This window comes from Dermacentor andersoni, chromosome 3 (genome assembly GCF_023375885.2).
Source record: "Dermacentor andersoni chromosome 3, qqDerAnde1_hic_scaffold, whole genome shotgun sequence".
Classification (NCBI taxonomy): domain Eukaryota; kingdom Metazoa; phylum Arthropoda; class Arachnida; order Ixodida; family Ixodidae; genus Dermacentor; species Dermacentor andersoni.
In genome coordinates, this window is record NC_092816.1 from 117,120,753 (window position 1) to 117,138,091 (window position 17,339).

Below are 17,339 nucleotides of genomic sequence, written 5' to 3' on the forward strand. Positions count from 1 at the left end.
CTCTTCACTCCTGCGTGTCCCAACGCTAACACCCGCAAAGCTTTTTGGAGCCCCAAACTATTGGGGCCCCTATTCTAAAACTATTAAATGTGCGAAACAATAACAATGATTGACCCACTTTTCTGCCATAAAGCTCGCCTTCGTGCACAGCATTTGCCACCAGCTTTCCACGGTAAACATAACGGTTACATAAGCTGCAGTTTGCCGGGAAGCACGAAGAGCTGTCAGGGGTCTTTGAATGCAATCACATTCCACTCTTAAAAACGAAACTTAAGCATCCTCCAAATTTTTAACATCACCTTTGCTGCAATACACACCTGTCGTGCGGCAAAGCATACAAACACCGCGAACGTGGTTTTTGGTTCAATTTTCTTAGGAAGGAAAGGGTGCCGCTTAAAATCAGGTAAATAACTTAATCGGACAATACAAGCAACGGGAGATGGCATGTGTTTAACGCTTTTACTCTCCGCTACGCTTCGCTGAAAGACACTGCCAAAAAAAGAGGTTGCTATTACGGTCGCCATAGGGGTCAGGCACGTGCATGCGGACTGATGAAGTTCGAATTACCCAGAGAAGGACAATTTTAGGATAGAAATAACGAAAAGTTGGGCCCACAGAAATGCATGGGCGCCATTCGCAACCTTCAGTTGCGATTCAATTAAGAGATCTAATTAATCATCACCATCATCAGCCTGGTTACGCCCGCTGCAGGGCAAAGGCTTCTCCCATACTTCTCCAACTACCCCGGTCATGTACTAACTGTGGCCATGTTGTCCCTGCAAACTTCTTAATCTCATCCATCCACCTAACTTTCTGCCGCTCCCTGCTATGCTTCCCTTCCCTCGGAATCCAGTTCGTAACCCTTAATGACCATCGGTTATCTTCCCTCCTCATTACATGTCCTGCCCATTTCTTTTTCTTGATTTCAACTAAGATGTCATTAACTCGCGTTTGTTCCCTAACCCAATCTGCTCTTTTCTTATCCCTTAACGTTACACCTATCATTCTTTCCATAGCTCGTTGCGTGGTCCTCAATTTAAGTAGAACCCTTTTTGTAAGCCTCCAGGTTTCTGCCCCATACGTGAGTACTGGTAAGACACAGCTGTTATACACTTTTCTCTTGAGGGATAATGGCAACCTGCTGTTCATGATCTGGGAATGCCTGCCAAACGCACCCCAGCTAATTCTTATTCTTCTGATTATTTCAGTCTCATGATCCGGATCCGCGGTCACTACCTGCCCTAAGTAGATGTATTCCCTTACCACTTCCAGTGCCTCGCTACCTATCGTAAACTACTGTTCTCTTTCGAAACTGTTAAACATTACTTTAGTTTTCGGCAGATTAATTTTTCAAACCACCCTTCCGTTTTGCCTCTCCAGGTCAGTGAGCATGCATTGCAATTGGTCCTCGGAGTTTCTAAGCAAGCAAATATCATCAGCGAATCGCAAGTTACTAAGGTATTCTCCATTAACTCTTATCCCCAATTCTTCCCAATCCAGGTCTCTGAATATTTCCTGTAAACACGCTGTGAATAGCACTGGACAGATCGTATCTCCCTGCCTGATGCCTTTCTTTATTAGGATTCTGTTGCTTTTTTATGGAGGACTACAGTGGCCGTGGAGCCGCTATAGATATCTTTCAGTATTTTTACATATGGCTTCTCTACACCCTAATTCAATAATGCCTCCATGACTGCTGAGGTTTCGACTGAATCAAATAAACAGAACTCTACTGTATAGCAAAATGACTTATTTCCGGTATTCAGATCCATCGCATTGGTCCATAAGAACAATATGCATACTGTTTGAATGCTTATCTTTCCAGCTTTTTAAAAACATTTTCTGCAGTGAAGCTGAGAAAATACTTTGACAATGTTAATCACAATAACTTTCTTTTTGCACATAAAAATACTATCCTGCGCAGTCTCTTAGGAGGTGCTTTCATCCTATAGCACTCATTTTTCCTGCATCAGTCTTTTTGAAGTTTGGCACAATATCCACTGCTATTTTCCAGCGACACTGTTGGTGCGTTTTAGCTCTCAGCTGAAGGCTGAGAGCCAAAGGCTGTCACAATCAATACGAGTTAACGGAGGACGTTCCCCACGCACCAAAGGCTCTCTTGATATGAGATTTGTCTCAGAGAGACAAAGCCAAGGGAAGACTCAAGGGCGCAATGTGCGTGTCCTTTAAAGAATTAGTGCTCAGTGTGTCCGATTCATAGCAAGTCTTGCAGCCAGCTGCATTCTTCCTCAAAGAACCAAGTGATCCACCACTAAAAGTACGAAATATTAAACAGTAAAATTTGGATCTCTGAGTGCCAAAACCATGATCCGATTATGAGGCATGCCAGAGTAGGGAACTGCATATTAATTTGCCATTTGGGAGTCCTTTAATGTGCACCTAAATCTAAGTATAGTAGACTTCCGTTAATTCGACTCCAGTTAAGATTTTTTGGTTAATTTAATCCCGACCGAAGGCCCCGGTTGGTGCCCATGCATATTTATGGGCCCAAATTTTCGTTATTTCGATCCTGCACCTGCCTAACCCCTATGGTGACTTATGGTGGAGTCACCATAGGGGTTAGGCACGTGCATGCATTAGGCACATGCGTGCCCAATAGAGATCCCTTTAGTGGCAGCGGCAGTCTTGGCAGAGCTTAGGGTCATCACACGTCAGAAGAGAACTTGTTTGAAAGAAGTCAGAGAGGTCGGTCTGAATTAATGCGCTTTAGCCTGCTACTCTGCACAGGGGGATGGGGAACGGAGAGATAAAGGTGGCAAATTTTCCATCGAAAATGCCTGTTTTTCGTCTGCCCTAGAAAGAATGTCAAGCCATAACCGTAGTTCACATTGTCCGATTATGCTATATCCTATACTAACGCACGCCTATCTTTTCTTTTGTAAGAAATTGGGCTGAAAACTGCCCGTGCAGTGCAATCAGACAGGACACCACTAAACAAAGAGACTTATCTACAACCACCAACATACATATCCGGGCGCCGCGACCACTTAAGATAAAAAAAATATGCGGGCGCACAACAACATACCAAAACTCCTTTTTTTCCTCGTACAATGCATGAATGAAACCTGCTGCCTCCTGAACTAATTGAAGTTGCTCCTGGTGTCACATTCCCCACTGCTCTCCAAGCGTATGTTTGTAGATAAAAATGCACTCGCCATTTGAAAACTTTCTTTGCAGTTATGTTTTGCAATGTTAGCCAGCGTGCTGTGTTGATGAGTATCTTGTTACCTGGGCGAAACTTGCTCTTAGTGCTGTCTCATGCGCTCCCTCAGAATGTAACACATGTATGATTAGTATTTTACCCATGGTCTGAACTGTTTAACCTTTTTAAGGAGTGTGCAATCTTGTATTATATATTGGTTATTTGTCCTCCCTACTGTAATGCCCAACGGGCGAAGTAGGTATGTAAATAAATAAATAAACCAAAACCACCTTTATAGCGCGTGTGTGTGCTTTCCCGCTTAACGTGCATGTATTGCGGCAAAGCTAATTTTAGCAAACCGGCGGCCACTGAGAGCTATTTTTCTTGCCAAAGAAACCGGTACGTGTTTAATTACTACTTTGTTTAGGAGCTTTAATATCATATATATGTTAGTTCTTTACTTTGGACAGATAGAAAGTGGGCGCCCATTTGATTTGGGGACTTGTTAAAAATCAGGCAAATACTGGCAAATGAATCAACAAAGGGGTGTTTTGGAATTTTTTTTTCTGCGTCTTGTATAATTAGACCCTTCAGATAGATAACTAGATAAATTCCACCGGTCCCGTCAGGGTTCAAAATAAAAGAAGTCAACTGTACACGAGCGGTTAAGGGTTTGGCCCCCACTGAAATGCGACCACCATAACAGATTTAACCTGCGACCTCGAGCTCAGCAGCACGATGTCGTAGCCATTAAGCTACAGCGGCGGGTCTATTTAAGGTCTACATTTGTATTCACATACAAATATAACGTGGTAGGAGCAGTTTGAAAACTGAAACCTTCGGTATCGGTTCCCAAAGACTGAAGCAATAAAACTGAAACATGTCGCGCTCAAACGATCGTGTCACTCACCTACGGCCATCCAGATACCAAATCTAGCCCAGGTGGCTAGGGGAAGACGCATCATAAGGTACAGGTTGATAAACGTGTTGATCAATGGAATTATTGGCACCAGGGGAACCTGTGAAAGTGTCAAAATGAACTTGAATTAAAGGAGCCCTGAAACACTTTTGTAACTAATCATAAAATGGCCTCACTATTAATAAAAGGACATCTCGCAAATCTTCTGCCCCCAAATTTTTCTGCATCTTTCAACTGTGTGCGGGGTTTTCTCACCAATACCTGGCTTTCCTTTTTCATCTCTGCTAGCACGTGGGAAGCTTCACAGCAGAGAAATCAAGAGCGTAAAGCCTGCGGCAGTACGTCGCTGCCATCTCTGAGACCCCGCGCAGCTGACAGAGATACGCGCAGTGCAAAGATTAAACAATTTTTCTGCTTCTTGAGATCGCAGACATAATATTGGTAATTTATTTCACTCAAAATTAGCAATTTTGTATTACTGAGAATGCTCTCGTGATAATGACATCAGTCAGTCAAGTTGGTGGGTCCAGCTGCTTCCTGCAAATCTGCATAAGGCCACTGTGGAAGCGAGAGCAAGCATTTTGCACTGTTTTTGACAGGAGATCGTAAATTTCTTGCTGCACACAGTTCAGCAATATTTGGCTCACGTGTTCAAAGCAGCCTCTAAGACAGATGGGGAACATTGTCTTACTATGTTCAAAAAGTGCTTCAGGGCCGTTTTAAAACCTTCAGGCACAGAAAGAAGCGACAAAGAGAAGAAAAAAGAAGAATGTCCATCGAGAAGTTTGCTCATGGGAAGTTTTACATGCTATGTTACTTAAGCCCTGTGTAACAGTTACAGCTGAACCAAAGGATTAAGCACAATCATCATTTTTGTGTTAAATGTACCGTATAGTGTGGAATATAGGTCGAGGTGTTTTCCAAAAAATATTACCAAAAGGTCACCCCTCGACTTATATACCGGCCCTTGGCACAACATGAATAGTCGTCTGGCAACATGTAGGAGCGCAGACCTTTCAGCATTCGCATCATTGTCGCCTCCTTGGTGACTGACGCGGCCCCAACGACGCGGCCCAATGTTAATGCGGCCTACGCAGTTGGACCGACGCCATCTTCCCTTTTTGTGCTGCTATCGTTCCTGGCGTTGCTAATTTCCCGACAACCCGCACTATGAGTACGAGTACTCGACGTCAGTTCACCGCAGCGTTTAAAAACAAAGTCATTGAATATGCTGAAATGCATGGGAACATGTCTGCCCAGCGGCAATTTGGCGTCTATGAAAAAAGCGTCCGGTACTGGCGAACGCAGAAAGTCAAGCTGTCTGCCTGCAACGTGCGGAAATCCTTTCGTGGGCGCCGCGCGGTGCACCCGGAGCTCGAAGACAAGGTGGCGGATTTCGTCCGCAAGCATCGTGCCAGATCTTTGCCAGTGACAGCGGAACTCATCCGCATCAAAGCTATTGAGATCGCCCGAGAATCCGGACTGCCCAAGGAACAATTCAAGGGCTCCATTTATTGGGTTCGTCGCCTCATGCGACACAAGGGATTCGCACTTCGACACCGCACCTCAACCTGGCAGAAGCTGCCAGAGGCATACGAGGACAAGCTGGTCGAATTCTAGTGCTATGTTATCCGTCTCCGGCAGCAGCATGGCTACATGTTAGGACAGATCGGCAATGCTGATGAAACGCCGGTGTGGTTCGACATGCAGTCGCCCACCAGTGTGCGAACGCAGCGCAAAAGTAGTCAAGCTTCTTTCTACAGGCATTCGCGCTTCACGGTGATGCTCGCGTGCACTGCAGACGGCAGAAAGCTGCCCCCATACATAATCTTCAAGAGGAAGATGCTGCCGAAAGAGGCTTTCCCGCGGGATGTTGTCGTTCGCGTGAATGAAAAGGGCTATATGGACGAGGCGCTCATGCTCAATTGGATTAACACCACCTGGAATCGGCGACCCAGCGCACTCCTGCGGTGTCCGAGCATGCTCGTCTTGGATGCCTTTCTCGGGCACTTGACCACAGGTGTGAAGCAGGCACTCCGCAACGGGAGGACGGAACTCACCGTCATTCCGGGTGGCATAACGTTAACACTTCAACCACTGGACGTCGTGCTTAACAATCCCTTTAAAGACCGTGTCCGTGAAAAATATCAGTGGATGGCCGGCGACAACCCGATGACCCCAACCAGCCGGCTGCGCAGGCCGCCTCTCGCCACTGTGGCCACATGGGTGTCGCAGGCTTGGCGCTTGCTACCCGAGGATATGGTGGTGCAGGCATTCAAGAAGTGTTGCATTAGCAACTCCTTGGACGGCACCGAGGATGACATGTTGTGGGACGCAGCCAGCGAAAAGCAGTCATCTTCGGACGAGAGTTCAGACAGCTCAAACGAACGAGCAGGTGACGAGTCTGGCGGCACCACTAAATAAAACGAAGTTTTGTGCCTTATCATTTCTATGTTGACTTCTTTGCTTCAATTTAAGGCGGTCGACCTATATTCTGCCTCGACCTATATTCCGCATTATACGGTACACAGCAGAGTAAAGCACAGCTTATTACAGGAGAGAGCAAGGCCGCTGTGTTGGCTGAACCTAGTGGAACTCGGCACCAGGTTGTAACCACGTGCGCTGTCACAAGCAGTAAACCGAAATTTCTTTTATTCCCTGAAAACGCTAATGACATACAGGTGCAACTACAGTTGTTTTAGGCAAGATGGCTATGTGTGAACGCTGGTGGAAATAAAACCTTCGGAGTAATATAAATATGTTCTCACTGCTGGTTGCTGAAAAAAAAAATTTATTCGTCATCCCGGCCCTGCAAAGTGGATCTCCAGCGAAGCTGCTGAAAGCCACGACAACATCTGAGTGGAGTGTGCAATGTTGTTTTATTGCTTGAGAGTAATAGTAGTAATGGTAATTTAGAGTAATGGTAGTAATACGAGTAATGGTGCTCTTGACAGCACACCACCAGCCATAGCGGGGCTAGAAAAACATTGAAATCATTTGCTAGGCTGGTTATTTTTATATACGAAAGGCTAGGGATGTCCCTCCCCATGTCGCAAGCTGCTGTTGTCTTTCGCAACAGTAATGTTTTTTTTAAACGTATGCAGGGAGTGGCACATGCTTCATATTCTAATCAGGAGTGCCTTATCAAATATGTGGCTTGGATTCTTGTTTTGAGCTTGTTCTTTACCGAAACATACAACAGCTGTATGCTGTATGCACGATTCCAAAGAATGTATGCACCGTTCGCTTCACCTTGCTGAGTGCTTGTAGTCTCTGCCTTATGGGGGTACAAGCGATTCCATTTTTTGCTTGCTTACGGGGAGTATGAGCCATTGCAGGTGATAATTTCTGCTAACGGACGAACACGCTAACGGATGGACACGAAAAGTGCCAACCACCGACAGGCTACCAGCTTCACTGTAAAAAAATGTTTTCAAGTACTGCACACCAGGAACTGGACTTTCTTGGCTACTTTTGTTTGTCAGTAGGCTTCAAGGTCGTAATGTGGTGCTCTGTCCTCTGGTTTTTGAGTAGCTTTGAATGACTTCGAAAGTGCACGCACATGACATGCGTAAATGCTCACCGCAGCAGAACCAGCAGAACCCATCTCACAATTAATTCCAACATTAACGCGATCGGCATTCATGCAATGCAGCAATACACTGTATTGCCACTGTCAAAACAGTTACGTACGAGCCGGGCTCACCTCCCACACTTCCCTATGGACACGCTGCACCCTCTAAGAGCACACCCGTAAAATCAGTGCGAAGCCTCCGAGATGTGCATCATGCCAGTGCATGCCAATGCTGTGAATTAATCGCTCGCCGGCTGTGTGCAATGATGGCACACAACCAAACCATTGGGTTGCTGTGCTTGACGAACCCGTGCAAATGGAAGTTTGATTCCACCTGGCACCGCAGAAAATTCGCGAGATCTTTTTGTAACTGAAGAGTGCAAAGAGGTTAGGTAGAACCAGCAAGGTGGCTGAAGCGGGCTCATGATGCTATTTGCATTGAAAGGAAGGGCACATTGTGGCTCACCGCAAATGCAAGGGTCTCGGTGCTGGCGCTGGGTTGCCTCATGATACAGGCGATGCAAAAAATGGACACCAGCGACATGAGTACAAGAGGCACCAGGGCAGAGGTGGCGAGGGACAGTACCTCGTCTTCGGCAAACACCAGCAGTGCTGTCAGCGCCATGAACAGCGCCCCTGTTGAAAGAGGAAGGAGGAGGGGGAGTGCAAACACCCACAGCTTGATGGGCTTGAACATTCCACAGTGTAGGTCTATCCTCTTGTCCTATGTTCTCTCCCGCTAACTCCTACTGCAAATTACTACAAATTACTACTAGTCTCTACATTACTTAAGTTAGGTCTGAACTTCATGAGTTTTACCATACGTAGAGCTTTTGTATCCAAAAATGTTTTTTGTTGTACCTAATGGCGTTTTGTGCCTTAACTTTTTCCTTTGCATTTCTGTGTGTTCACTTACCTATGTTTAACTGGACAAGAATGTGTTACGTGTATTTTTTTTCTTTTTGTGTGTGCAGAACAGATGCATGCTACCATTGATAATGTAGTGTGCTTAAATGTAGGGGGACTATTAAGTAGGGCTGTGAGAATACCGAGTAGTAGATTTTGAATCAAATATTGAATCTAATCAAGAAAGGAAAGCAAAATATTGAATATCAGAAACATTTTCAAAAATTTTCACCCTTGCAAATTCAGGGCCTGAAAACATGGTGCTGCACATGCTTGGGAGTCTCCTGGCATAGCATAACAAGAATGAAGTAAGCTACCAGTGGCTTAAGAACATGGAACTCGAGATATAGTGAATAGCCCCCTTTATGAAGAGTATTATTAGTAAGAGTATTACGAGTTTATTAGGAGTATTAAATTAGTATGCCAGAACTGATTACAACTCATTTCTACTATATAAAGGCCTTGAAGAAATGTTTTTACCAATGCAATATCCCCCCCCCCCCCCCCTATAAAGTAGAATCAAGTGCTCTCTTCTTCTGACACTCTTGTACCAACAAGGTTTTCAGATTAATAGGAGACCTGTGCTTTGTAGCAATCTTTTATTGCATAGAAAGTTTTGCTTTCTAGCCTTTTCCTAAGATACGGAAGGGCTTTTCCATCTTTATGGCAGGTGCGCTACCATAAGGCCAATCTGCGCGACAAACGAATGCACGGACCACATTTCAGTACCGTGTTCAGTGCAATTTGCCACCTGTGAAAAATACTTAAATCAGGAGGGTTGCAGCAAGTTCATGGCATCGAGCACAAGGTGCTGCAGGGGTCTCTGCATCACATATACCAATTTATATGAAAAACCAAATTTGACTCTCGAATTCAATTTTTTCAAATGATCACTATATTTGATTCGGTGACATTTGAGCATTCACACGCCGCTACTATAAAGCCTTACCAAGCTCTGTAGAGCCATTAGTTCCCGAGCCTTCTGCTTTTCGAAGTGGAAATAAAGTGATTGACTTATTGATTGATCGAAACCACCAACTCATTTGTGCTCAAATTTCACAATAATCTGAACCCACCACATTAGAAAGGCTGTGCTTACCGACGACTAGGGTGAGAATCTTGACAATGAAGGATGTGGTCTCCGTAGGGCTGAGGAGGCCGTCAAGGTTAAAAAGCGTAGTTATGATACTTCGCGCCTTCTGGTCATCAGCCTGCTTCCTAGAGTCCGCCGCGTCAGCATCACCATCAGATGGACGTGTGACGTCATACCTGAATAAGCAGTGTGGTTGAATCAGTACTATTTAGCATACCCTGTGTGTAGGTCAAGGGTGACTAACTGAATGGCGACACTTATTGTCCTAAAGCAACAAGGTTTAGGAGAGGTGCCAAAGTGAAGGGCTTCGGATTACCTCGTTTGTCGTAATAGTTCTACAGAAACCCGCAAGGTGGAGAGAAGTAATTAATAAAGAAAAAATGAGACATCCACCCAATCGTAGCTTGCTACAAAGGAAACCCATACAGATTCCTCACAAGAAAAGCCTCGTAGTTGAAGAAAAATTCGTCCGGGCCCGGGACTCGAACCCGGGACCACCGCCTTTCCGGGGTAGCCGCTCTACCATCTGAGCTAACCAGGCGCCTAGCACATGGCAGGGTGAAGTCGAATTTGTCAACTCGAAGCAAAGGCAAGAGTTTGATGTAATGGTCCTGTGAAAACCCACAAGGTGGAGAGAGGTAACTTTAAGGGGAAAATGAGACATACACACAATTGTAGCAATTGCTACAAAGGCTACAAATTGCTCAACTGTGAGGCTTTTCTTTCGAGGAACCTGTATGGATTTCCTTAGTAGCAACTGCTACAAATGGGTGGAAGTCTCATCTTCTCTTTATGAATTACCTCGTGTTCCTAAACATGTACCTACAAATTGGTACTTGATCATTTTTGCATTCAGCCTCCATCAGAATCCAACCACTACGGTTGGCAATTGAACGAGTGAACGGAGGGCAAGTTGGCCTACGTGCCTTTACGCTCATGACTTTGCTTACAAGAAATGTTGGAAAAGTTTCTGCTGAATAGTGGGCAGTAGGTGTAGTAGAGTATCAGTAGAATATAATCTTCACATTATACATGCCTAGGATGATCACAGCTGAGTGACATCAGCTAATGTAGACACACACTACGCTGAACAACTTTGAAAGTCTGTTCCAATATCTCGTGTTATGACAATTTTGCATTGCCACTCACATTATCCTACACAGTTGCGTACCGTAGTCATCATCCCACAAAAGCATATCACTGCAGACTGTCAGATTTTCAGTATTCACTCCTACAAAACGTATGAGAACAGTCACCAAAAAAGCACTACACATGGCCATGCAAGCGAAAATGCCTAATCTTATATCGTCAACTTCCGTTACATAGAAACGGTAAGAACCCACAAAAGCAACATTCAACATACACATAGCAGTTTAAACTTGCACGAAATTTTCTGAAACAATTTGTTATCCCAGCTTTTACAGAGTGACCACAAGTGGCACTTGTAATAAGCCAAAGGCTGAACAATGCACGAGTTTAATTCCAGAAAGGAGGCCCAGCTGGCATCTGCAGATTGGGTTGCGAACTCTGCTTCATATCGCAGCACTGCTATATAGGCTGCCTCTTTGGAGCTGGCATTGCTGTCACCGTCACCTGGCTTCATGTCCGAAATGCTAGGTCACTTTATGTCACATACTGATGGGCTAGTTGGTCAGCCATAATATTGAAGCAGCATACTTAAATCTGACAGGTACACGCACACATAAAAAGGACATACACAGGCGCTGGACTGCAACTACTGCTTTATTGCTCAAAGATCCGCCTCATGTAGTGTCCCCCCTGAGAAGTGCACATGCTCTGACGGCAATGAAGTGTGAACAAGAAGACCCAGAGGAAAACACAAAAACAAAGATGACATTTTTTGGATTCCCACTCTAGGAATAACTAAAGTCTAAGATAGTGGTGCACTTTGGCAGAGAATGACACCGAGGGACATCTTATACAGCTGTCTTTACATTTGTCAATTTCTATTGCCTCAAGAATTTCCCTTGTTAGTTTTTTGTGTTGCCTGCACATATAACTTCCACATGTTTCAGGATGGGTTTGCAGCCACGATCCCTGCAATGAAAGGCTAAATGACCTTTAGCCGTGCAGTGATAACTGCTCAGTCAGCCTTGTATTCAAGCTTGTGCCCGTCTGCCCAATGCTTGTTACACCTCGTTATACGACAGAGGGATCTTATAAACCACTTTCTCTGTACAAGTGACGTAGGGCTCCCTGTGGTACATTGCGCAGGGACTCGTTCCCTTTTTGTGCTATTAACCTTTTTGTACAGGCCTGACAATCACAGAGGTGCCGAAAACACTGTATCAACGCCAACCCTTTGGCCTTTCTTTCGCAGATTGTGGGAAGTTGTGTGCACATAGGGTATGACCACCTTGTCTTGAAAGTCCTTGTGACTGTGCGTGGCTCCGCTGGCCTTTTTTTTGTACTTAAGTAAGCATTTATTAAATTATAAACCCCATGCAAGCGATTTCTTGCGCGACAGCGACAAGCAACACGATGCAGATGGCTGTCGCATTCGCTTGTCGCTCAGAAGTCAAACTCCAAGCGAGCGACCACTTCGCACGACAGCTCTCCAGTGTTGCCGGTATTAGGGAATTGAGTTAGCGCCAAACGTGGTGTGGCACTTGCTATAATTATCTAAGTTGATTTGTTTGGCTGTACAAAGCAACATAAAGTATTTCTGAAGGTCGTGCAATTGGTTTATTTTGTTTACATATCAAAATTTGGTAGTTTGCTTGTTCTGTTTGTATACTGAGAAGCGCGCACGTGCACGAACCGGTAGTACGTCACTAATGTGCATCCCGTTCCGGCTGCTTACTATTGGCTAGTTGCTCATAGCACTTCCGGGCGATGAGCGACGAATTCTAGATTTGCAGAACCGAGCGATCGCACGACAAGACCGAGTGATCTGTTGAAGCAACGGCCCGATACGTCACTTAAAGCCGTTGCTCGTCACTGTCGCGCACAAAATCGCGCTCATGGGGTTTAGCCTTATGCAAAGAGACGGAAGTTGTGTGCAGGGGAACACAAAAACAAAGGGAAATTCTTGAAGCAATAGAAATTGGCAAATGGAAAGACAGGTGTATAAGATGCCCCTCTATCATCCTCTGCCAAAGCACGCCATTATCTTGGACTAATTATTCCTAGAGTGGGAATCCAAAAAATAGTTGTTTGTGTTTTACTCTGGGTCTTGTTCATGCCTCACTTCCATCAGAGCAAGTATGCTTCTCATGGGACACTACAAAAAGCGGGTCTTTGAGCAATAAAGCAGTAGTTGCAGTACAGTGCCTGTGTGTGCGTGTGTGTGCGCGTGTGTGTGTGCACCTGTGTGTGTGTGCATCTGTGTGTGTGTGCATCTGTGTGTGTGTGCATCTGTGTGTGTGTGTTTACATGTCAGATTTAAGTGTGCTGCTTCAATACCACAGCATTACTGGCAGAGGTTTATATGCACTGCAGAGTAGCATAGCAGCACAACTATCTCCACCAGAGCTGGCGAAGAAGATGGCTCAAGTGCGGGTAGCATGAGAATGGAACGAGCTAGCACGCTCAACCTGAGCGGCCACAGTAGCTGCCGCTCCCAAGATCCCGCGGCACCATGGCTAGCTGGCCTTCGCACCACCTCCCACAAATTGGCGATCCGGACGACCGAGCCCAGCCATGCCAGCGTCAACGCACCAACTCTACCAAGGTGAAAGTGACGTGGCCTCACATGGTTCGGCAGACATCCTGCGGTTGTAGGGTGTCTGAGAATTCTGCATTGACATGCCAGACATCTGGTAAATCCAGCTGGACAGCCACTTCCGTATCGACAAGGTTCCAGGCTCCGGCTGCTACCCCCTGGCCCTTACTTCTACGAGCACTTGCAGGCAGCCATCCTTGCTCCCTACGTCCCCTCTAGCACTCAGTTACTGCAGCTGCTGCCATTTGAACCACCCCATCATTCCGTGTCTTGTTATCCCCCATTGCCTGCGTCCAACCGTGGCAATCTTCAGCACGCACCAGCCGCAGCACCAAACCTCTACTCTGTCCATGATCCTCCCCATCTCAATGGCAGCTGCACGACGATTCTTTCCAAGGAATTCACTGGGCCAAATGCAAGCACTTTCAGCTACTCTACGGTCCATCGCTCTCCTTCCTTGAACATTCCCGCAAACTACCTGTCTTCCGTTTGGGGCACCTCACTGATCACTGATTAAGAGGCTCATTTGCTTCAGAGGTCAGAGGCAAATTTCACCCTTGCAGGCACAGCGATGCCACAAACACAACCTTGACAATGCCTTCAGCGACCACCTCAACCCTGATGCCATCGGCATTCAAAATTTCACCGCAAGCAGCAGCAGGCGAGCCTTCCGATATTCTGTACTCATACTTTTCACGGATGCATGGCCTACCGAAGTTTTGCATGAGCAGCTCTGCCATCTGGTTTCTTCAGCTCGAGAATCCCTTCTACATCAACGTGAGTGACCAACCCTTGTGCTATCTCTAGGCAAGTAGCGAGCTGCCCGACGGTCCCTCTTTCAGAGCTCTGACTTCAACAAGCCTGGGCATCTACGAGAACCTGCGGTAGGTTGTGATCTTGCACTATGGCATCACTGTGGCTGCACCTCGTTCATAACCTACGCTGCCGGTGCTGCCCGGTACATCTCTCTCGGATTCTGAAACCCGACACTACTAACAACTGCCACTGCCAACGCCACTGCCACCGCTGCACACTGTTCGACGACACCTTCACCGTTGTTCCCCTCAACGTGCTCAACTCTCGGCCCTGCCAAGAACTGGCCAGTACGCGCACCATTAGCACATAATTTAATCGTACATCGCGCTAGGCGAGGGGCCCTGTAGCAGTGCAACTATCGCCTCCAGAACCTGCGAAGAAAAAGACGGCTCACGCGCAAGTAGCGCAAGAATGAATCGTGCTAGCGTGCTCAACCTGAGTGGCCATGGTAGCTGCCGCTCCCGAGATCCTGTGGCATCATGGCTGGCTGGCCTGAACTGTGACCACAGCGGCTACCTATTCGCGTCGCCTCCCACAGCAGCACAGCTGCGATTGCCTCCAAGTGCGAAGAACTGCTCCATAAAGCAAAAGGTTCACTCTAGTTCAAATTATCAGATTTCAAATTTGAAACTAAGTCCCTCTCTCCTTTTATTTCTCCTTAGACGAGCAAAAGCACCTTTTGGGATAACTGAACATGATTGAATTAAGTGAAGTAGATGATGTCGATTCAGGGAACTGAACTGAAGTAGATGATGTCGAATCAAGGAATTAAACTGAAACACTTTTTAACCAAAGCAGAACCTTGTCTATATGTTTTTATTGCTCAAAGATATGACAGCCAAGAGCTAGTGCTTGATAGGATTTGTGCCAGGACAAGACACAGCTTAGAAACATGCAACTGAGAATGTAGCGACAGAATTCCACAATTATATCAGGCACACAAAAATGAACGTTCATCCAACAAGACAGAGACATGCTAAAATAAAAGAGAAACAAGCATTTACCACATTGTTAAAAGCTTATGCAGATCCAATGCGTGAAGCAAAGCTTTGCTGACTATTAATGAAAATCTAAATTTAACCCATTAGATTCCAGTCTTTGGCATAAAGGTTCAGGCTTGTGCACTCACATACTCAATGGGTGTGAGTGCACAAAGTTTATGTTGGCTTGTATTTCTTCTTATGTATGGCAAAGGTATTGGCCGCTTAGCAGATCATCCATTGTGGGTTGGTGATGGAAGTAATCATCACGAGCACGCAGAGATCATCTCAAAGAGCAAGTTGACAATGGCACAATATGCACCAAGAAAGCTTCACTTCACACATATTGCAACATACAATCTGGATCTGAATAACTTTTCTTCCTAATCTGGTAAGTATTTGTTTTTATACTGCTGCAGTATGTATCAGGCTGCTTGCAGGTACAGCAACACCACGATTACTTAAGAAGTGCAGTGAATCCACTTGAAACAAACATGCACCCATGCAATGTTTGCCAACACTACGCCAGCAAACACAGAAAAGAAGGACTGTGGTAATAACCCTAGCATGCAGGAAGTAAGGGGAGGCAGGCTGACACTTACATTCGTCTCCTATTGGAGATGGACACTGAAAGGGATGGTTCAGCAGATGCGATGGATTGGGGGCTCAGAGGTTCATATCTGGCCATCCAGAGGAAGCAGGCACCACAGCAAGGGCAGAAAACATCACCATCAACGTGATAGGAAAGGAAGAGAAGAGCCAGCACCCATGAGGAAGCTCAGCACAGTCGACTGTGCTTTTCATTTATTAGTATTTTTTTTCCTCCGATAACAGGGGACCCTAAGAAGACGCTTTAGCTCGGGACCAACTCCAATTTCCCTACTGAAATACAGTAGAACCTCATTGACATGTTTTCGAAAAAAAAAGAAAAACTCGAGAGAAAACATACTAACTGGGAAAACATACTATCAGAAGTAACTAAGAGTTTGACAGACTCAACAAAACTTGTTGCAGAGCTAGTTGGTTCATGACTTAAAAACAAACGTTATGGCGCTAAGCAGAGGAGGACGAAGTAAGATACAAACATATGGACGCCATACACGGGCACCCATATAGTGGCGTAACCTTTGTTTAACAAGCTCAACTATAGTTGACATCCACGTAATGCGAAGCGCTGCATGAATTGTTGCGGTACGAGGCACGAGAGACCAACGCACATAAAGCTACGCTTCAGCGACCCGATACTGGCATAGGTTCTATTGCTTAGTGTTTTAGATAGCGACGGGAAACAAATGAAATCGAGCCGGTAGGCAATGCCGGATGCCCCCGTAGCGAAACGTGACAGTCGCATTGTGCTACCTGCTGTAGGGAATGGCGGCGCGTTTGCGTTATCGCCTACTAAAAGCGTGCAGTACGCTTCCAACGGCACTACGTCCCATACACTGTTAAACAGATGGATGAGAATGCTTATCGCAATGGGTTTGGTGGCGATAGCTGTTCATGTGGCTTATGACGACCCTGTAGGAGATTTGCTGGTACCGGAATATGAAACGAATATGAATATGAATATAAGTGTGCCAGCGTTTTCACGTGAAACGGGCAAGTAAGTATTGCGGGGAAACTGATGCAGTGGGTGGCGCGTGTTCTCGATCGCGTGGGCCTTGCACAGTTTATTGCGACAGCAATTATACGTTATGGGGATGGTGGGAGTATAGACAGACTGTATTTACAATGTATATACAAGTAAATTGAATGGGGTTAACATGGCAAACTAGCAACAACACGCAGCAGCCAGCTTCTTGTGATCTTCCTCTCTCTTCTTTTATCCCACCGTAACAATATGGACACTCCAGGTGCATTTCTGTCTTCTGCATCGGCATCGCCGTGATGATCCGGATAAAGTCCAAGGGCGATAAGACAACCACCCCGCACTCTACACTGTGCGAGTGAAAGAGTGCGAGGGCAGCCGACAATCGCAGTTCAATCTTGCCCACACAAAAGAGCAGAGCGGGCAGGAAGGCACTGAATGTTGCAAGCTGCCGGGAGGAGGGGAGAGAAGGGGGGTGGTGTTCTACTCTGGCTATAACTGTAGTGGTGGCTGCATGCGGTCACACAGCTGTATCTTGAGAGCGATCTACGTTGAGGGCCCAGTCTAGAGGCGGCGACGGCTTGCAACTTTGTGCATGCTGTATGTTTTCAGCAC

At 45.9% G+C, this 17,339-nt stretch overlaps 1 protein-coding gene across 3 annotated transcripts in view; it reads right to left on the bottom strand.

Moving 5' to 3' along the window:
- The window catches only part of LOC126539162 (high affinity cationic amino acid transporter 1-like), a 137,623-nt gene that overhangs the window by 20,212 nt on the left and 100,072 nt on the right, over positions 1-17,339 (bottom strand). For 2 of the 3 annotated variants that reach the window (XM_050185920.1, XM_050185931.3), the window contains exons 12-15: positions 15,739-15,816; positions 9,662-9,831; positions 8,123-8,292; positions 4,074-4,182 (exon numbers count right to left, since the gene is read on the bottom strand). In XM_050185920.1, the coding sequence (XP_050041877.1) occupies positions 4,074-4,182; positions 8,123-8,292; positions 9,662-9,831; positions 15,739-15,816 (527 nt within the window). The remainder of the gene's footprint in view (positions 1-4,073; positions 4,183-8,122; positions 8,293-9,661; positions 9,832-15,738; positions 15,817-17,339) is intronic. The other variant, XM_055074769.1, reaches the window with a different exon arrangement.